This window comes from Hemiscyllium ocellatum, chromosome 16 (genome assembly GCF_020745735.1).
Source record: "Hemiscyllium ocellatum isolate sHemOce1 chromosome 16, sHemOce1.pat.X.cur, whole genome shotgun sequence".
NCBI lineage: Eukaryota > Metazoa > Chordata > Chondrichthyes > Orectolobiformes > Hemiscylliidae > Hemiscyllium > Hemiscyllium ocellatum.
In genome coordinates, this window is record NC_083416.1 from 78,022,638 (window position 1) to 78,044,847 (window position 22,210).

General features: G+C 50.3%; 1 protein-coding gene across 3 annotated transcripts in view; it reads right to left on the reverse strand.

Moving 5' to 3' along the window:
- Window positions 1–3,751: 3,751 nt before the first annotated feature.
- The window catches only part of tnip1 (TNFAIP3 interacting protein 1), a 115,286-nt gene continuing 96,827 nt past the window's right edge, over window positions 3,752–22,210 (reverse strand). For 2 of the 3 annotated variants that reach the window (XM_060837426.1, XM_060837425.1), the window contains exons 11-18: window positions 19,452–19,583; window positions 17,753–17,881; window positions 17,374–17,502; window positions 15,342–15,467; window positions 10,442–10,522; window positions 7,191–7,367; window positions 6,547–6,631; window positions 3,752–5,224 (exon numbers count right to left, since the gene is read on the reverse strand). In XM_060837426.1, coding sequence (XP_060693409.1) covers window positions 5,187–5,224; window positions 6,547–6,631; window positions 7,191–7,367; window positions 10,442–10,522; window positions 15,342–15,467; window positions 17,374–17,502; window positions 17,753–17,881; window positions 19,452–19,583 — 897 coding nt within the window. In that variant the 3' untranslated portion in view covers window positions 3,752–5,186. The remainder of the gene's footprint in view (window positions 5,225–6,546; window positions 6,632–7,190; window positions 7,368–10,441; window positions 10,523–15,341; window positions 15,468–17,373; window positions 17,503–17,752; window positions 17,882–19,451; window positions 19,584–22,210) is intronic. The other variant, XM_060837427.1, reaches the window with a different exon arrangement.

Consider the following 22,210-nt stretch of genomic DNA (forward strand, 5'->3'; position numbering starts at 1 on the left):
GGAGGTTGGGTTTCCATGTATCTCCTGGCAGAGGAACAATGGGCTGAATGGCCACATTGCTCTGATGTATGGGTCTAAACACCAGCCTGGATAGGTTGGGCCACAGGACTGATTTTGAAAAATTCATTCACAAGAAGTGGGCGTTGCTGACTGGGCCAGCGTTCACTGCCCATCCCTAGTTGCCCATTGAGAAGGTGAGGGCAAGCTACCTTCTGGAGCTACTGCAGACCACCTGCTGTGGGTTGACCCACAATGCCCTTACGGAGGGAATTCCAGGATTGTGACCCAGTGACAGTGAAGGGACGGCGATATATTTCCTCAGGATGGTGAGGGGCTTGGAGGGGAATTTGCAGGGGTGGTGTTCCCATGTATCTGCTGCCCTTGTCCTTCTAGATGGAAGTGGTTGTGGGTTTGGAAGCTGCTGTCTGAGAATCTTTGGTGGATTTCTGCAGTGTATCTTGTAAACAGGACGCACTGCTGCTACAGAGCGTTGGTGCTGGAGGGAATGGATGTTTGTGGATGTGGTACCAATCAAGTGGGCTTCTTTGTCCTGGATGGTGTCAAGTTTCTTGAGTGTTGTTTGAGCTGCGCCCATCCTGGCAACTGGGGAGTATTCCATCACACTCCCGACTTGTGCCTTGTAGATGATTGTCATGATTTGGAGAAGCTGGTGTTGGACTGGGGTGGACAAAGTTAAAAATCACCCAACACCAGTTTATAGTCCAACAGGTTTATTTGGGAACACTCTGAAAACTAGTGCTTCCAAATAAACCAGTTGGACTATAACCTGGTGTGGTGTGATTTTAAACTTTGTAGATGATAGACAGGCTTTGGGGAGGCAGGAGGTGAGTTACTCGCTGCAGATTTCCTCGCCTTGTTCCACCAGTTTCCCTCACCTCCTGTTGAACAATCTGCTCAACCTGAGACACAGCACCGCCTATGGCAGGGCAGGGTACCAGTGACAACGTACAACCTGTCTGTCTCAATCCCTCTGGTCAGTGTGCTCTGTCACTGTGTTACAGACTCCCTGTGCATTGACAAACACCAGTTATTGATTGAAAAGGCCAGAGCCTCTGGGAGATGAGACTGTTCAGTTTCAGCTGCTTTGTGCAAATATCCAACACTCACTCTCTCTCCCCAAACGATTCATAAAAGCCCGTCTGACTGACCGCAGGAGATAGTGAGGACTGTAGATGCTGGAGATCAGAGTTGAGAGTGTGGTGCTGGAAAAGCACAGCAGGTCAGACAGCATCCCAGGAGAATCGATGTTTCGAGCATAACCTCTTCATCAGGAGTGTGTGTGTGTGTGTGTAGGGGGGGGGGGGAGAGGGGATTGGGGTGGGGTGTTGGGGGGTGGGGGGGGGTGGTGGGGGGAGTAAGGGGTAAGGGCTATCAACCACACAGCCTCAACACAGATTTCACCAGTTTCCAAATCTACCCTCCCCTCAGCCCATCCCAGATCCAACCCTCCAACTCCGCACCGCCCTCCTGACCTGTCCTACCTGTCCATCCTCCTTCCCACCTATCGGCTCCACCCTCCCCACCGACTCCTGTCACAACCACATCCTATCTGCATTTACCTATCACCATCACACACCCCTTTCCCCTCAGCACCAACCCCCTTCGCACCCCCTACTTATTTCTCAGCACCCCCTTCTCCCTCCCCAGTCCTGATGAAGGGTTTAAGCCTGAAACGTCGACTCTCTTGCTCCTCGGATGCTGCCTGACCGGCTGTGCTTTTCCAGCACCACACTTTGAGAAAATTACCGCACAGTACAGGCCATTCGGCCTTCGCCGACTCCAAGAGATCACCCCTCCCCGCTCCACCCCCACAGTCGCCTGTTCCTACAGACTTTCTCCTTTCACTCCGGGGAACACATCAGTAACAGGAAGAAAGCAACAAGATGATTTTCATTTCGATAGCGCCTTTCCTGGTCTCAGAATGCACTTCCCAGCCAATGAAGTATTTGAAGGACAGAGATTGTTGTGAAGCCTGGACCCAGTTGGGGCAGTGAGCTGCCACAGTGAATAATGGGATCAGTGACCAAGGTGGATGTGGATCCGGAATGTTGGTTATGGAAGACAGTGATTGGCCATGACGCCAGGAGGATTTATTCTCACACAATAATGTCATGGGATCTTTATGACTCACTTTAATGGGTCAATTAAACCTTCCGTTCAGGGGCTGGTGCCTGCAGTAATGTGCTGTACCCTCAGACAGTCCCTCCAACTCAAACACTCCCTCAACACTGACCCTCCGACAGTGCGGCACTCCCTCAGTACTGACCCTCCGACAGTGCGGTGCTCCCTCAGCCCTGACCCTCTGAACTATATTGAACTCCTTTCTGAAAACATTCGAGATCTGTAACTGACATCTTCTGCAGCAGAGAATTCCAGAGCCTAACTCCCCTCTGGGTGAATAAATATTTCCTCATCTCAGACTTCAAACGGCCTACCGTGTGATCCTGGTTCTGGGTTCCCCAGTGATTGTATTTAACCTGTCAAGCCCTGTTGGAGTTTTATTGGTCTCCATGCAATCTCTCCTCATTCTCTGTAAGGTGTGGGATGTGGGGATCGCTGGCTGGGCCAGCATTTATTGCCCATCCCTAGTTGCTCCTGAGATGGTGGGGAGGAGCTGCCTCCTGCAGTCCATGTGCTGTAGGTTGACCCACAATGTTCTTCGGGAGGGAATTCCAAGATTGTGTCCCAGTGACAGTGAAGGAACTGTGATATATTTCCAAGTCAGGATGGTGAGGGGCTTGGAGGGGAACTTCCAGGAGGTTGGGTTTCCATGTATCTCCTGGCAGAGGAACAATGGGCTGAATGGCCACATTGCTCTGATGTATGGGTCTAAACACCAGCCTGGATAGGTTGGGCCACAGGACTGATTTTGAAAAATTCATTCACAAGAAGTGGGCGTTGCTGACTGGGCCAGCGTTCACTGCCCATCCCTAGTTGCCCATTGAGAAGGTGAGGGCAAGCTACCTTCTGGAGCTACTGCAGACCACCTGCTGTGGGTTGACCCACAATGCCCTTACGGAGGGAATTCCAGGATTGTGACCCAGTGACAGTGAAGGGACGGCGATATATTTCCTCAGGATGGTGAGAGGCTTGGAGGGGAACTTGCAGGGGTGGTGTTCCCATGTATCTGCTGCCCTTGTCCTTCTAGATGGAAGTGGTTGTGGGTTTGGAAGCTGCTGTCTGAGAATCTTTGGTGGATTTCTGCAGTGTATCTTGTAAACAGGACACACTGCTGCTACAGAGCGTTGGTGCTGGAGGGAATGGATGTTTGTGGATGTGGTACCAATCAAGTGGGCTTCTTTGTCCTGGATGGTGTCAAGTTTCTTGAGTGTTGTTTGAGCTGCGCCCATCCTGGCAACTGGGGAGTATTCCTTCACACTCCCGACTTGTGCCTTGTAGATGATTGTCATGATTTGGAGAAGCCGGTGTTGGACTGGGGTGGACAAAGTTAAAAATCACCCAACACCAGGTTATAGTCCAACAGGTTTATTTGGAAACTCTCTGAAAACTAGTGCTTCCAAATAAACCAGTTGGACTATAACCTTGTGTGGTGTGATTTTTAACTTTGTAGATGATAGACATGCTTTGGGGAGGCAGGAGGTGAGTTACTCGCTGCAGATTTCCTCACCTTGTTCCACCAGTTTCCTTCACCTCTTACTAAACCAAAACAATTCGCAAGAAAACCCCTCCACTCCACACCCATTTCATTCCAACTGAAAGGAACACACACCACATTTAATCAGTTTATTGGAACAAAAAAAATAAAAGATTGAGTTTGACTGACTACTCCAAACATCTCACACAAACGTCTCCCATCAACCCCTGACATGGAGCCCATCATTGTCCAACAGCACAATTTGTCATCATTCGTCTGGTGACAGATACCCGCATGTTCCGAGGCGCAGTGAGAGGGGAAGGCCGAGGAGAATCAGAGGGCCGTGCAGGGTAAGCAGAGACTAATAAAGCCGATTTTATGAAGGAAAGGACGGGGATTAGGTCTGGCATTGAGGATACTGCAGGAAATGTTCATATTTCAGAAGCATGAGAGGGGGAAAAGGGAAGAGAGAACAAACATTTATCTATCCCCCTTCACCATCCCAATGGGCACCACAGCCAATGGGAAGTGCACACTGAGTTGTAATCGAGGACCATCTCTGCACAGCAAGGCCCCATTAGCAGACAGAGAAGGGTAGAGAAAGGGTGGGCAGGAAAAGAAGGGGGCAGAGAGCAGGAGACCTTTGAACACAAGTTATTGAAGAGGATGACCACGTGGCCCAAGCTCATGAAGCATACTTGAAAGATGGACCCAGTCTGGGTCAAGGCTGGGAGAAAATAGGTGACCCACTGAGGGACAGGGAGCTTCCTGGCCCAGATCAAACAGTCACGGAGCAGGCAATGAGGCAAGATTTCAAAATCCTCGACAGGGGATCGGTTTGGGAAGGTGCGGCACTTAGCATCATTTCTGCTTGAAAACACTTGAATCGAGTCATCCTGTTCAATTAGAGAGATGCTGATAGGGGATTCTAACGATGGGTTTACTCCTTGGTTACAGGCCCTTGGTGGTGGGGTAAGGAATAAAATCAGACTCTACAAAACAATGCTTTCAATACTTTGTCCAAACAAAACGTTCATGGTCCTTACCCTAAAAGGTTACCACCTCAGGTTTGTAAAGTAAATTGTGTTTTATATTCACTTGGTATTAAAACATCGAGGAGATGGATGGGGGAAGAGAGATGAGACAGCAATAGGTCGTATATTGACAAGTGAATCTTTAGAAGCTTTTGAAAGAACCTTTTTCTCACACCTTTGGTCTGCAAATGTGGATGGTGGGTTGTCGACTCTCGCCATTGAACTTTACCTGACTGTACAAAATGGAGGGAAGGGAGAAACAAGATGGAGGACAGGCAGCACATGAAAATAGAGGAAGGCTTCCCAACATAAACCAAAAGGGATCATCACCCAGCCCACCCCCAGCACCAGCCCAGCCAATCGGGTGCTGTGGTATCTGCTAATGTACTCAAGACTACAGCGTCAAGCAACCTCAGGAGATTGAGGTCTTCACAATCCGTGTTGCTGTTGAAGGAAGGTAGAGTGCAGTCACCTTGGGATGGTTAAACACTGGACACTGCACAGAGCCAGCTTGGAATAATTTGGTGCCTCCTCCCTCAGTGCTGCCCCTTCCCGAGCCTGGGAGATGTCGGTTCTGGAGTGGGGGGGGGGGGGGTGAAGAAAGCAAAAGTCAAATTAGTTCATCAACGCAGACCCAGATAATCGGACACATTATGTCTCTTCCATAACCGACACTCAGTAGCAGCAGTGTGTGCTATTTACAAGATACAGTTCAGAAATTCAACAAAACTCCTCAGACAGCACCTTCCGAACCCACAGCCACTTCCATCGAGAAGGACAAGGGGTAGCAGATACATGGGAGCACCACCCCCTGCAAGTTCCCCTCCAAGCCCCTCTAACTCCCCTCATCCATAAGAATCCTTACACATTTGTACACATGGATGACCATGGCAAAGACTCAAAGCCCCTTTCCATCACAGGAATCCCTCTCTGGAATTCTTTCCAGAAATTTGTTTGCCAGCAAACCACTGAATCCTTACAGTGCGAAAACAGGCCATTCGGCCTATCTAGTCAACACTGACCCTCTGAAGAGCAACACAGACACGCCCCATCCCTGTTGTTCTCATTTCCCATGGCAAATCCACCTGACCTGCACATCTGTAGAATGGAAGCCGGACTAGCCGGAGGAAACCCACGCAGACATGGGGAGAATGTGCAAACTCCACACAGACAGTTGCCAGAGGCTGGAATTGAACCCAGGTCCCTGGCGCTGTGAGGCAGCAGAGCTAATCACTGAGCCACCATGCCACCCAAATGTCAGAAGGATTTACAAGTTGATCCTCAATTGGGTTTGACTGCAGTCCTGGTCTGTCAAGTCCTGGAGTGTGACTTGAACCTGGAGTGTCTGGTTCAAAGGTCAGACTCCTGCCTGTCTTGAGGAACGCCCTTTGTCCTTCATTTCTATGGCGCCCTGTGGGAGACAGAGTCAGGAAACCTCCTCTGATATCTGCCTTGGTATCTTCCTCGTCAGCATTCTCACGGAGGCTGTTAGTGAGAACCTTTCTAATGACCCCCCAGTGTTCTGATTAGTCCCTTGAACAGTCCCTCGAACTCAAACACTCCCTCAGCACTGACCCTCCGACAGTGTGGCGCTTCCTCAGCCCAGACCCTCTGACAGTGCGGCACTCCCTCGGCATTGACCCTCCGACAGTGCGGCTCTTCCTCAGCACTGACCCTCCGACAGTGTGGCACTCCCTCAGCACTGACTCTCTGACAGTGCGGCGCTCCCTCAGCATTGATTCTCTGACACTGCAGCACTCCCTCAGTACTGACCCTCCGACAGTGTGGCATTCCCTCAGTAGGTGAACTGAGTTTCTGTCTAGGGTTGGCCCACAGGCCAGTGTGAAGTGAGTGAGGGTCTGACCTCAATCCATCCGTCACTCAACAAGGGCTCACCTTTTCCATCAGCCTTGGGCCGATCTGTCCCTGCAGGGTGTGGACTCCGAGCTGGTGGGAATGCAGCATTCCAGGGAAACTCCGACTGCAATTAACATAAACAATAAAAAACAATGCGAATGATGGGGAGGATAAAAGAGAGGGATGGAGGAGGGGAGTGAGAGAGTGGGGAGAGAGAGAGAGAGAGACAGTGATACACAGACAGAGAGAGGAAGGGGAGAGAGAAAGAGAGAGGAAAGGAAGAGACAGCAGGGCAGAGAGAACAGACAGCAAGAGGGTAAAATCAACCGCCACCCTCCTCTAGCTTATCTCTCCACACTTCAGGCTCACGGCCTTTATTCCCGTTGAAGGGCTTTTGCCTGAAACGTCGATTTCGCTGCTCATTGGATGCTGCCTGAACTGCTGTGCTCTTCCAGCACCACTGATCCAGAACACAGCGAGAGGGACTGAGTGGCAGAGAGCAAGAGCGAGAACGAGAATGAGAACACGAAAGAAAGAGAGAACACAAGAGAGAGAACGAGACAATGAGAGTTAGATAATGAGAGCAAGACAGAGAAAATGAGGGGGAGACAGAGAATGAGATCAAGAGAGAGAGAGCAAGTGAGAGACATGGTGACTCTAAAGAGCTGCTGTCTCATACCTACCCCTCGGAATTGGGCATGAGCCCCAGGTCCAGCAGGTGGGTAGTGAATCTGCCAGTCATAGCCCCCAAAGCCAGCGGTGGGGTGAGGCAGGGGTGGGTATTGGATTTGGTACGGAGGGGGGCAGTACGGCCCGGGGGCAGCAGCTGGTGGGTCCGATGGCCTCCTGTCACCCGCGACCTGCAAAACCCACAGAGACCAAAGTGAGCGAGTGCTCCCACCGTGTCCTTGACGCTCCGGGAGGGGGCAGGGGGGCTGGGGCCGCATTCATTCAAAACACACCTTCACTTCTATAGCCACCGTTACCATCCCAACGTGTCCCACAAGACCACACTACAGTCAATGGAACATGCCTTTCTGAAACAATGCGGGAAACATCATGACCAACAGGTGCACACCAAGATCCCAACAATTCCCTGTCAACGACCAAGTAATTCATTTCTTTTTCGAAAAGGACATAACGTCGTTTTGTGACGTTTCCAGAGATCCAGATGTTTTTCACAAAGTGCCAGCCGCATCTCGATACCTGACTGACAGGATCGAATGTTTAGCAAAGAAAAACAAACAAACAAACACGTCCCTTTGACTCCCCGTTCAAGCTGCAGCCAACTTTAAAGGAAGTTGAACTGTTACCAGTCCATGTGTCAGCAATGGGGATGGTGTTAATCCTTCACTGGAAATGTTAACACCTCCGACAGTGCAGCACTCTCTCAGTACTGACCCTCCGACAGTGCAGCGCTCCCTCAGCACTGACCTTCTGACAGTGCAGCACTCCCTCAGTACTGACCCTCCAACAGTGCAGCGCTCCCTCAGCACTGACCTTCTGACAGTGCAGCACTCCCTCAGCACTGACCCTCCGGCAGTGCGGCGCTCCCTCAGCACTGACCCTCCGACAGTGTGGCGCTCCCTCAGCACTGACCCTCCGACAGTGTGGCGCTCCCTCAGCACAGACCCTCCGACAGTGCGGCACCCCCTCAGCACTGACCCTCCGACAGTGCGGCTCTCCCTCAGTACTGACCCTCCAACAGTGCGACGCCCCCTCGGCACTGACCCTCCGACAGTGCAGCGCTCCCTCAGCACTGACCTTCTGACAGTGCAGCACTCCCTCAGTACTGACCCTCCAACAGTGCAGCGCTCCCTCAGCACTGACCTTCTGACAGTGCAGCACTCCCTCAGTACTGACCCTCTGACAGTGCAGCGCTCCCTCAGCACTGACCTTCTGACAGTGCAGCACTCCCTCAGTACTGACCCTCTGACAGTGCAGCGCTCCCTCAGCACTGACCTACTGACAGTGCAGCACTCCCTCAGCACTGATCCTCCGACAGTGCGGCACTCCCTCAGCACTGACCCTCCGACAGTGCGGCGCTCCCTCAGCACTGACCCTCCGACAGTGCGGCGCTCCCTCAGCACTGACCCTCCGACAGTGCGGCGCTCCCTCAGCACTGACCCTCCGACAGTGCGGCGCTCCCTCAGCACTGACCCTCCGACAGTGCGGCGCTCCCTCAGCACTGACCCTCCGACAGTGCGGCGCTCCCTCAGCACTGACCCTCCGACAGTGCGGCGCTCCCTCAGCACTGACCCTCCGACAGTGCGGCGCTCCCTCAGCACTGACCCTCCGACAGTGCGGCGCTCCCTCAGCACTGACCCTCCGACAGTGCGGCGCTCCCTCAGCACTGACCCTCCGACAGTGCGGCGCTCCCTCAGCACTGACCCTCCGACAGTGCGGCGCTCCCTCAGCACTGACCCTCCGACAGTGCGGCGCTCCCTCAGCACTGACCCTCCGACAGTGCGGCGCTCCCTCAGCACTGACCCTCCGACAGTGCGGCGCTCCCTCAGCACTGACCCTCCGACAGTGCGGCGCTCCCTCAGCACTGACCCTCCGACAGTGCGGCGCTCCCTCAGCACTGACCCTCCGACAGTGCGGCGCTCCCTCAGCACTGACCCTCCGACAGTGCGGCACTCCCTCTGCAGGGAGCACTTGCTTGAGTCATTGGCAAGACGTGATCCCACAAACCTCTGACTCGAATGATGCCAGGGCATCAGCCACTGAGCTGCACCTGATCATAGAATCATCGTGTACAGAAGATGGGTTGTAATGTTGGCACAGTGTTTAGCACTGCTGCCTCACAGCGCCAGGAACCAAGGACTCAGGCAACTGTGTGGAGTTTGCACATTCTCCCCGGGTCTGCATGGGTCTCCTCCCCACAATCCAAAGAGGTGCAGGTTAGATTGCTCTTTGGAGGGACAGTGCAGACTTGTTAGCTTAAATGGCTAAGTTGTGGGGTTAGATGATAAAAGGCCATTCGGCCAATCAAGTCTGTACTGTCACACTACTATCTATACTAGTCCCACTTGCCCACACTGGGCTCATCACCTCAAGCGTTTTAAGTGTTTATCCAAGTGTTTTTTTTTGAGAGACCCTCAAAGAGGTTCCTGATAGTCAGTATCAGGCAGGTTATGTCTGGCCCTACCCTGTAAAATTTGTCACCAGGGAAAGAGTTAGCGCGTGTTCTTGCGGACTGGCAAGTTAGCAAGAAAAGGTTAAGGCAAGTCAGTGAAACATTGGCAGCGCAGGGTAGTTTAGTATCTGCTCCATTCCATTCTCAGCGACACAGAGAAAGACCTTTATTTAATATGTTTGGGTCTTATTTAACATTTCTCTCGCTGGTTTGTTGTGCACCCAACACAACAAAAGAAGAGACAGCTGCATCACTCGCTGTGTGGCGGAATTCTGGCCGAAAGGAGCAGCCGATTTAAAGGGAGTCAGATCAGGAAAACAGCTCCACGGAGGAAAGGGCAAGGAATTTGGAATCCACCTTGAGCAAAGGCAACTGATGGGTGCATTGGAAATCAGAGATTTCTGAAACAATCAAAAAAAAACAGAGGGTGTGTGCTGGAGAAGCTCAGCAAGTCTGGCAGCATCTGGGGGGAAAGAAACAGTGTGTTCATTGCAGATCTGATTTGCCACCTCAGCAGGAACCGTTTTGTACAGAAGCTGCCAAAACCTGTTGAGTTTCTCTCGCCAATTTCTGTTTGGGATAGTTTCAGATCCCCAGCACCCACAGTTCTGTGAATAACAGAAATCAATCAATAAAACAAGGGATGGAGAAGAGTCAAATAGAGACAGGTTTGAGGAATTTGCACACAGTTAGATTGCAGTGAATGAATGGTCTCCTATGTGACTCCCAGCTGGACTGCTGAATCCCAATTCCCATCCAGTCAGGCACTGCCCACTCCCCATGGCAGGTCAATACCTGTTTCTGATGCTTCAGCAGCCTCTGAATTTTTTCCTTCTCCAACTTCTCGTCCTGATAATCTTCCTGATAGATTCTCAGCTGAGAGAGAGAGCAGACAAGAGAACTTTCAGCAGCTGCGAGCAGACAGGCAGACAGGCACAGGAGTCAGCGAGAGCAGACCCAGAGACAGACTCAAATGTCAGACTCAGGAGGGGGAGGGAGGTGTACCCTGGGGAGTGGGGGTGTGTGGGAGGGAGGGAGACAGGGAGGGAGGTGTACCCTGGGAACGGGTGGGGGTCGGGGAGAGGGAGAGACAGAGGGAGGGAGGTGTACACTGGGTGGGGGGGGGAGGGGAGGGAGGGAAATGTACCCTGCGGAGGGGAGGGAGGGAAGGAGAGAGAAAGGGAGGGGGTGGGGAGGGTGTGTGGGAGGGAGGGAGGTGTGTAGGAGGGAGGGAGACAGGGAGGGAGGTGTACCCTGGGAATGGGTGGGGGTCGGGGAGAGGGAGAGACAGAGGGAGGGAGGTGTACACTGGGTGGGGAGGGAGGGGAGGGAGGGAAATGTACCCGGGGCGGGGGGGGGGGGGGGGGGGGGGGGGGGTTGGGGGTGGGAGGGGTGTACCCTGGGGAGGAGCCCCGCCCAGTAAACCATGCAAGATCCTGAGGAGGTTTATCAGCGACCAAACTACAACAGGGAACGAAACAAGGAGACGGGTACAGGTACACAGACAGACAGGGAGGGTGGTGCATGGTGCACAGAGCTAGATAGAGAGAGAGAGAGAGAGAGAGACATGTACTGAGAGAGTGAGTGAACTAGAGAAAGAGAGTGAGGGGAGAGGGAGGGAGAGAGAAAATGAGAAATCAATGTGAGAGCGAGGAAGAAAGAAAGAAAGAAAGAGAATGAGAGAAGGGGAGAGAGAAGGATAAAGACGGGGAGGGTGGGAGAGAGGAAGAAAAAAGAGAAGGGGGAGGGGGGGAAGAGGAGGAGAGAGAGAGAGAGAGAGAGAGAGAGAGAGAGAGAGAGAGAGAGAGAGAGAGAGAAAGAGAAAGACAGAGGGGGAAGATGAAGACAGAGAGAGTGCAGGACAGAGAAAGAGAGAATGAAAGAGAAAACGTGAAAGAGAGAAGAGAGATAGACACACACAGATGGCAGAAGCTCCAGATGCATTGGGAAACCGTTGCAGAGTTTGGGAATTGGGTTAGTTTGAGTGAAGGCAGGCAGCAATGCCAACGAAAAGCAGCACCAATCCCAGAGGCTGGCAGCAGGAGCGTGTTAGGAGGAGCAAGTATTTTTGCAAAGACAAATCCTCCCACACTGCAGCTAAGGCTGGATCAACTACCCTAGAGAGAGCTGCTGGGTAAACCTTACCCAGAATGCTTCTGGGCTGAACAGCAAGGAACTGGCCCCAAGGACCAGGCACCTGTGGAGCAGACCTCCTGTGGCATTGCTCATGGATAGAGAGAAAGAACAAACGTGTATTTGCATTCCCATGGTAACACCTGGACCAATCAGAATCTATCATTCTGGCGTGAGAATTAAGACTATAAAAGCCTAAGAAATAGGAACAGGAGTAAACCATTCGGCCCCTCGAGCCTGTTCCACCATTCAATAGGATCATGGCTGATCCATTTTCTTTACCCTGTGACCTACGATTAAGACTGGCAGATAACTGTTCTTGTGTATCGCCATTCCGATGAGGGCCCAGCCAACCAGCACGCTACATACACAGCGGTGTCTCTTCAACCCCTCTGTTTCCCCCTCGTTCTGATAAGGGAAAGACCAAAAACCACAACGTCTGCTTTCAGCAAAGGTTTAAACTTACATTTCGATAGCGTCTTTCACAAATCACAGGATATCCCTCAGAATCAACCAAGTGGTTTTTTTTAACGTGTAATTAACATTGCAAAGTAGGAAACACAACAGTGGATTTGTGCACAGCAAACTCCAACAAAGATCTGGTCAAAATCTTTTAGCAACATCGGTCAAGGGGTGAATCTTGGCTCTGGGTCCTGCTGCTCTTTGAGACAGAGGTAGTGGGATCAGTCATGTCTAATTGAGCGGTCAGACATAGCATCAGTTCAACCTCACCTCAGAGAGAGGTTGGAGGGCTCACTCCGGGCTGCACTGGGAGTGCAAGCCTGGGTTAGATCAGCACTCCCGGAGAGTGAGTGAGAGTGCGTGTGTGTGTCCGTGTGTGTGTGTGTGTGTGTGTGTGTGTGTGTCCGTGTGTGTGTGTGTCCGTGGGGAACAACTCCACCTCGGAGGCCAAGGGTGTGGGTATCAAGACCCAGTTTGGACACTGGAGCACAGCTGGAGACTCCTCAGCACCGTGGAGGGAGCTCTGCTCTGTCAGAGGGACCAGTCTTTCAGATGGGAAATTAAATTGAAACCCCAAGGGCCCTCTTAGGTAAGTATGGAAAGATCCCACGGTTCACTAGTGCGGAAGCGCGGCCAAGTGCATCCTGCTAATGTTTGCCCTTTAACCAACAGAGGTTTGTTTATTCACCCCCAGGATGTCAGCATTTATTACCCAACCTTCATTACCCAGAAGGCAGTGAGGAGTCAAACACAATACTGGAGTCACGAGTAGGCCAGACCAGGTAAAGATGGGAGTTTCCCTTCCCTAATGGACACTTGAGAAGCAGACGGCCTTTCTTCCCCCGGTAATCAATTAGGTTCTTAATACCAGATTTTTATTGATTTTAAATTCCACCCTCTGCTGCAGTGGGATTCGAACCCAGGAGCCCAGAACATTCCCTGGGTCTCTGGATTGACAGTCACAATCGTGCAACCTCGGCAGCCACATTTCCCAAAGACAACCGCACTTCGAGAAATATTGTGCTGCTTTGGCTGTCAGGTGCTCCAAGACTGTGGTAGGCGCTACGCGAATGAAAAGTCCCCTGAACAAATAACTGAGTGATACACATGCACACACCCACCCCGAGCTCAGAAATTGTTGCATTGAGCCTCTTGAGTTACAGTGTAAGAGTGTCCAGGAATGAAATCCCCAGTGAAAGAGGGGGAAAAGGTCCTTGGTAGACAAGGAGGCTGGGAGAACACAGCAGGCCAGGCAGCACCAGGAGGTGGAGATGTCAACGTTTCGGGTGTAACCCTTCCTCAGCACTGGGGATGGGGGTAAAGGGAGCTGCAGATAAAGGGGGTTTGGGGGGGGTGGGAGTAGTGGAACAGTGAATTGGGGACAAGTGAAGACAGGTAGAGGGTATAACCTGATTGGTCAATGGGAGGAATGAATCCGGTTGGCTGGGAGCAGCGGGAGGGTCTGGGAAGGGAGTTGGGGGCCTGGGGAGGGAGATTATTTGAAATTGGAGAACTCAATGTTGAGTCCTGCGGGCTGTAGGCTGCCCCAGGCAGAAGATAAGGTGTAGTTCCGCCAATGTGCGGGCGGATTCACTGTGGCAATGGAGCAGGCCAAGGATGATCATGTCGGAAAGGGAGTGGGAAGGGGAAATCCAAAACAAAAACCAGGAGTGTTTGTTTCTCACTGTTTAACGTGTACTAGCTCGCGTTCGTTGGAGATGGGAGATCGGACATGGGGCTAGGCTGTGGGAAATCACAGGAGTAAAACCTCCAGGGTTTAATGACTTTCTTTGGGATATTCATAGACTCCCTACAGTATGGAAGCAGATCATTCAGGCCATCAGGTCCACACCGACTCTCCGAAGAACATCCCACCCACACACACATCCATGGGACACTGGGGAAACTGAGCACACGCTACAACAACTGATGAATGGACACCGCGCAACCATTGCCAGACAGTGGTGTTCCCTCCCAGACAGGGAACAATTCAGCGGTCTGGAACATTCCACCTTGGACCTTTGGGTGACCATCCTCCAAGGTGGACTTCGGGACAGGCAGCAGAGAAAAGTGGCCAAGCAGAGGCTGATAGCTAAGTTCCATACCCACAGGGAGGGCCTCAACTGGGACCTTGGGTTCATGTCACACTACAGGTGACCCCACTGCACCACAGATACACACAGACACACACAGACACGTAAGCCTGTGGGGTGAATTTGCATTTGTAGAAAGGCATTTGCAAATACATTCTATTTTGTTCAAAAAGCACAGTCTGTAGGCAGTCAATAATTTTTTATAATCCATGAGACACTTTATAAATTCCTACTTTGGAAATAGAATCAGTTTGACTCAAGATTGGAATTCAGACAGAATCTGAGCTCACACCTTTAATGCATTGTCTGAGCTGAGATGACACTTTTTTTTAATGAAACCTGAAGTTTTCTCGGGAGTGTGACGTATAGAGTCATAGAGATGTACAGCATGGAAACAGACCCTTTGGTCCAACCTGTCCATGCCGACCAGAAAGTTGCCCCTTAGGTCTCTTTTATATCTTTCCCCTCTCACCCTAAACCTATGCCCTCTAGTTATGGTTTCCCCAACCCCAGGGAAAAGATTTTGTCTATTTATCCTATCCATGCCCCTCAATTTTGTAAACCTTACTAACTGTACCTCTTATGCTCGCATCAAAATCCTTTATGTAAATGACAAAAAGTAGAGGGCCCAGCACCGATCGTTGTGGCACTCCACTGGTCACAGGCCTCCAGCCTGGAAAACAACCCTCCACAACTTGAAAGAAGTTCTGGGACTTATGTATTAATGAACGGAAACTTGCATCCCCATTCTAAGTGATTAACAACTTAACAGCAATCCAGGTCTGTTCAATACTTTGTATCAGCTGTATGACACTTCGATCTTTTGCTATAAATTCTGTGTCCTACGATCTTAATCTCCACAACCACATGTCGAAGGAGCAGCGCTCCAAAAGCTAGTGCTTCCAAATAAATTGTTGGACTATAACCTGGTGTTGTGTGATTTTTAATTAAAGAGAGGAAGACAGAGAGAGAGAGAGAATGGGGAGGGTGTCCCCATCACAGCGTACCTGCGTGTTCAACAATGTCATCTGTGTCTGAACCTTCTCCAGTTTCTGCCTCAGCTCTTCTTTCTCCTCGTTCATCCGCTCTCGGTCACTGCGCTCCCGCTGAAAATCCTCTTCAAATATTTTCACCTGAGAGGGCAGAAAGCTCATTGCTGTTGGGAGGCAAATTCCAAATCTCAACAGGTCCCTCCCTGATGGCTCGATCCCCAGCTCCCACCCAGCTCCGGGGAAGGGGAGCGGATAATCTCTCCCTGGTGAAGGGGGACACACCTTGGAATAACCCAGGTCTTTCCCCCAGGGTTGGGGGGGTGGGGGGGAGCCCCAAACTAGAGGGCATAGGCCTAGGTTGAGAGGGGAAAGGTTTAAAACAGGAACTAAGGGGCATCCTTTTCATGCAGAGGGTGGTACGTGTATGGAATGAGCTAGGAGAAAGTGAGGACTGCAGATGCTGGAGATCAGAGTTCAGAGTGTGGTGCTGGAAAAGCGCAGCAGGTCGGACAGCATCCGAGGAGCAGGAGAATCGAAGTTTCAAGCATAAGCCCTTCATCAGGAATGGGGCTTGCTGTGTTTTTCCAGCACTACACACGCGACTCTCAACTGCAAGGTGTTCCGCAGGGAGTGGTTCTGGACCCTCTGCTCTTTGTGATTTGTATAAATGATTTGCCTGAGGAAGCGGAAGGGTGGGTTAGTAAGTTTGCCAATGGTTGGAGTTGTGGATAGTGTGCGGGGCTGTTGTAGGTTGCAATGGGACATTGACGGGATGTAGAGCTGGGCTGATAAGTGGCAGATGGGGTTCGACCTGGAAAAGTGTGAAGTGGTTCACTTTGGAGGGTCGAATTTGAATGCAGAATACAGGGTTAAAGGCAGGATTCTTGGCAGTGTGGAGGAACAGAGGAATCCTGGGAGCCTTGTCCATAGATCCCTCAAAGTTGCCACCCAAGTTGATAGGGCTGTTAAGAAGGCATGTGGTGTGTTGGCTTTCATTAGCAGAGGGTTGAGTTTAAGAGCCATGAGGTTATGCTGCAGCTCTGTAGAACTCTGGTTAGACCACACTTGGAATATTGTGTTCAGTTCTGGTCACCTCATTATAAGAAGGATGTGGAAGCTTTCCAGAGGGTACAGAGGAGATTTACCCAGATGCTGCCTGGACTGGAGGGTATGTCTTATGAAGAAAGGTTGAGGGAGCTAGGGCTTTTCTCATTGGAGTGAAGAAGGATGAGGGGTGACTTGATAGAGGTGTACAAGATGTTGAGAGGCACAGATAGAGTGGATAGCCAGATGCTTTTTCCCAGGGCAGAAATGTCCATCGTGAGGGACCATAATTTTAAGGTGATGGAAGGAAGGTTTGGGGAGATGTCAGAGATCGGTTCTTTACACAGAGTGTGGTGGGTGTGTGGAATGCACTACCAGCGGTGGTGATAGAGTCAGATACATTAGGGACATTTCAGCGACTCTTGGATAGGCACATGGAAGTTAATACCACGAATGAAGGGCACGTAGGTTAGTCTGATCTTAGAGTAGGATAAAAGGCTAGCACAACATTGAGGGCTGAAGGGCCTGTACTGTTTTATGTTCTATGTGATTGGAGTAAAAGAATAAAATCAATCCCCCTATAAGGATGTGGGCCTTTACTTGGATATGTGCATGTGTGCATGTGCAGCAGCAGTGACTGGAGACCTACTCCCAGCACTGCACTCCCTCCAGCATGGTTCATTCCCCTGATTCTGTGACCCCTTGCTGCTTCTATCTGCAACACAGACTGTGCCACGTGCTCAGCAAGATGATTCTACTGAATTACCGAGTCCTCCGCGTGGATTCCAGGGAACGGGGGACACTGCTCCTCACAACCTGACAGCTGGAAGGCCTGTCCATTCTCCTAGCTCCCAAACAATTTCCAGAGGAGATTTTGGAGAGACAGAGAGGGGTTTAAGGGCGATCCTGGCGGGGGCACAGGGCTGAAGCAACAAGAGGTGGACACTGGAACACCAATTGAAAAATACAGGACAAAGAAAGGAGTTTGGGATTATCTACTCACCTGCTGCTTGAGCACCTCGATCTGGGTGAGGAGCTCAGTCCTTCTCGCACTCATACACGAGTCACTGGTGTTGCTGAACGGAGCCGGCTGTGGGCTTGAAGGCTGTGCAGTGAGAGCCTCACCCAAGGCCTAGGGAAGAAACAGAGGGCTGTCAGTGACAGGACTGAAATTAGCTGGGAAAATTGGCTCTGTGCGTTTACGCACGTGTGTGCATGTCCATGTGTACACATGTGTGCACCCATGTATGTGTACCCCCATGTGCATGCGTCCATGTACACGAACGTATACACGTGTGCGCGCGCACGCGTGTGTGTACATGAACACGTGTGTGTATGGTATTCCTGGATCCAAGGGTTACCCAAGGAGGCTGGTGCCTGACCTTGTTGAGACGCTGAATTTCCTTTTCCTGGTATTCCCGCTGTTTGGTGAGAGGCAGGAGCTGGTTCTGCAGACACTGGTTCCTCTGTTTCAGCTCCTTGATCTCTGCTAGACACCTCTCCTTCTCGCTCTGAAGGACAAAGACGGAGACAGATAAAGGATTCTCAGTCGCTGTCTGCAGTCCCATTTATCCAGCACCTCTGACAAAGCGAATGACTGTGTTGTGTAGCGAAGGGACACTGAAACAACCAGAGAGTCAGCGAAGAAAGTGAACAAGTGAATAAAGCAGTCAGGAAATCATTGGCCCATAACTTCAGAAGAAGACACTGCACATACAAGACAGAGAGGGGAGTGAGAGAAGGAGGGTGTGCAGAACAGAGAGTGAGTGTGGGAGAGTGAGAGAACAACATATCTAGCCCTTGTGCTGGTGAAATAATTTACAGAAATACAAATCATCTGGCTTATCCACTCTGGCAAGACTTGTTCTCCAACTGTTTGAGCTTTGTTGGTTTTACAGGAGAGTCAGAGTTGAAAAGTGTGGCGCTGGGAAAGCACAGCAGGTCAAGCAGCATCCAAGGAGCAGCAGAATCGACATTTCGGGCACAAGCCCTTCATCAACAGTCCTCACTTTGTCCTTTGCAGAAAATCACACAGGCTCAAGTTTTACCCCCGATTAAAAATAACTGCCCACCTCCTGAGAGGGCGAACGTGAATTTCAAACCGATACAAAGCCAATTTCAAAGGAATGACGGGGGTAAATGGACTGAAAATAGGAATGGCAGTAAATCGTGAGGACTGTAAAAAGACATGGTTCAAAATGTGCAACAAAATCCATTGCATAAAAGCAAAACAGCTCAGCACGAAAATCTAGCGGCGCTTTACCGGGGACGTTAAGGATAGCATTTGATTAAAAGTAGAGCATTTTCACATTTATAAAAACAATAGGACATCTGAAGATTAGGCATGTTTTAGACACCAATCACCAACAGTTAGTAAAGGGCAGAAAAATAGAATAGGTGTCAACTGGCTGGAAACAAAAAAAAACAGATAAATTTTTTTTAAAAAAAGGAGGGGAGTAGCCAAAATAAATATTGATCCCTCGGAGGTAGAAATAGGGAAATAATCCTGGGGAATGAGAAAATAGCAGAGATGTTAAACAAACGCTTATGCCTTCCTTTACTATGAAAGATTTTGAATATTTGTGTTTAAGAACGTTATGATTCCTTGGAAATAATATAACAGTATTTCAGGAGATCGGTTCCTGGGATAGAGAGTTGTCTTCAGGGGAGCAAATTGGACCTATAATGTCCAGAACAGAGATGAGGCGATCTCTTTGAAACAGACACAATTCGGACAAAGCTCAACACGAATATGGTTTCTCCCCGGCTGGGGGATCTTGAACATGGAGGGCTGCGGCCGGAGGAGAAAGGAAAATTACTTTGGCCTAAAGAGGAGAAAATATTTCTACAGAGGACTGAGAACTTCTGGAAGTCCCAACCCCAAGGATTATGGGGGACACCCATTGTTGAATATATTCAATGTTGGGGTAGATGGATGTTTGGGCATTCGGACAATCATGGGATATGAAGGATGGACTGGAAGGCCGATGGAGATTGACCATCAGCCACACAGTCTGAATGAAGGGAAGGAGCCACTCGAGGACTCTTATCCTGCGCAGTGCAGCCCGAGTAACTCTGTACCTCTCCATTCTCAATCTTCGACTTGGCCAGCAGTAACTTCCTGTCGAAGTCTCTCTGTTTCTCCTCGTAGCCATTCTCGCGCTCATTCAGCTCCTTCTGGGACCGGGCCAATCGCTGCCTCAGCTCCACAATCTGGAACCAGACGGAGAACATTGACCAGAACCAGCCAGCAGTCCTGTTCTGTATTCCTGGCAAAAGTCAGTGTTAGTTGGGCACTCCCTCACCTTCCTTCCTTCAAAAGGCATCTCAGTGTGCTTCCCGACAACGGAGTGGGTGGTTAAAACCCTCCCAGCGGGCAATTACAAGTCAATCACATTGTGGTGGGCCTGGAGTCACCTGGAAGCCAGGTCAGGTAAGGGCAGCAGGTTGCCTTCCCTGAAGGAAGGACATCAGCGAGCCAGGGGAGGGGATGTCCCAGTGGTATTATTGCTGGCCTGTTAATCCAGAGACCCAGGGACTGTCCTGGGGACCTGGGTTTGCATCCTGCCAAGGCAGATGGTGGTATCTGAATTCAATAATTATCTGGAATTAGAAATCAAATAATGGCCATTGTTGGAAAAACCTATCTGGTTCACTAATGTCCTTTAGGGAAGGAATCTGCCATCCTTACCTGGTCTGGCCTACATGTGACTCCAGACCCACAGCTACGTGGTTGGACCCTTAACTGCCCTCCGGGATAGGGCAATAAATACTGACCTCATCCCTTAATTTCACGGTCACTATCACTTTTTGTTGCAGAATCACAGAATTGTTACAGCACCTACGAGGCTATTCAGCCCATCGTGTCTGCACTAGCTCTGGTTCTTACTGCAAATCACCTGTCTTTTCCCCATGTCCCTGCACATCAAACAAACAAATAACCACCCAGTGCCCCTCCCGAATGCCGCTGTTGAAGCTGTGTCCACCACATTTCCAGGCAGTGCACTCCAGACCCTAACTACCCGCTGAGTGAAAAGGATTTTCACCTCCATGTTGGGTTTGTTTATTTTCAAAACACGGTGTTTCACCAGGGAACAGTTTCATCCCACCCTCCTCCCCTCGGCTCGGCCCCTCACTATTCCCAAGAAGCTACTATCAAATTGTCCCATGGCCTACCCCTATCCAAGAAAATATCTCCAGTGATTGTAGTCACTATTACATGGGTTAGGGAGGGAGGGGTTAGTTAAAGAGTGCCGCACGTTAGTCACATGCTGTATTGATGTGAGCAAAGTTCAGGGAACACAGCGTTCCGTGGGATTGAGTGTTAATGGGAGTCATGATGTGGAGGAGCCAATGTTGGACTGGGGTGGACAAAGTTAAAAATCACCCAACACCAGGTTATAGTCCAACAGGTTTATTTGGAAGCACCAGTAATTCAGTGCTCTGAAAGCTATCTTACATTCCACAATCACGTGATGAAGGAGCAGTGTCCAGAAAGCTCATGCTTCCAATTAAACCTGTTGGACTATAACCTGGTGTCGGGTGATCTTTAAGTCAATGGAGTTTTCCTTTCAAATGCTGCCACCCAGTGGAAGTCAATAGAATATTCTAGAAACAATGATTTTTCAGACCTTTACAACAACAATGACAAGTAAATACCACATCTAATACAATGAAACATGCCCCACCCCAGAGTCACTTGGAAAGGGGCAGCTATCAAATGGCATTTGACATTGGGGTCCACCAGCAGGTGTTAGGATCGATGACCAAGTTTGGCCGAAGAGGGAGGTTTTAAAAAGGAAGGATTGACAGGTGGAACTGCGGGGTTTAGGGACCGAGGTGTTCAACACACAGCCCCTCACGGGGCAGCGACTGAACGTCAGGGAGAGACAGGAGGATATCCAGGCACAGAGGTGCATGGGCTGAAAATGTGTTACTGGAAAAGCGCAGCAGGTCAGGCAGCATCCAAGGAACAGGAAATTCGACATTTCAGGCATAAGTCCTTCATCAGGATGGTAGGCTAATGCTAAAACTACGGAGGTATGGCATTGAGGATACATTAGAGGTTTGGATTAGGAATTGGCTGGCTGGAAGGAGACAGAGGGTAGTAGTTGATGGATTATGTTCATCTTGGAGCGCAGTTACTAGCGGTGTACCACAAGGATCTGTTTTGGGACCATTGCTTTTTGTTATCTTTATAAATGATCTAGAGGAAGGACTTGAAAGCTGGGTAAGCAAGTTTGCGGATGACACAAAAGTCGGTGGAGTTGTGGATAGTGAGGAAGGAAGTGGTAGGTTACAGCGGGATATAGGTAAGTTGCAGAGCTGGGCGGAAATGTGGCAAATGGAATTCAATGTAGCTAAGTGCGAAGTCGTTCACTTTGGTAGGAATAACAAGATGATGGATTACTGGGCTAATGGTAGGCTACTTGGTAGTGTGGATGAGCAGAGGGATCTTGGTGTCCATGTACACAGATCTCTGAAAGTTGCCACCCAGGTAAATAGTGCTGTGAGGAAGGCATATGGTGTACTGGGCTTTATTGGCAGAGGAATTGAGTTCCGGAGTCCTGAGGTCATGTTGCAGTTGTATAAGACTCTGGTGCGGCCTCATCTGGAGTATTGTGTGCAGTTTTGGTCGCCATACTATAGGAAGGATGTGGAAGCTTTAGAACGAGTGCAGAGGAGGTTTACCAGGATGTTGCCTGGAATGGTAGGAAAATCTTATGAGGAAAGGCTGAGGCACTTGGGGCTGTTCTCATTGGAGAAGAGAAGGTTTAGGGGAGATCTGATAGAAGTGTATAAGATGATTAGGGGTTTAGATAGGGTAGATACAAAGAACC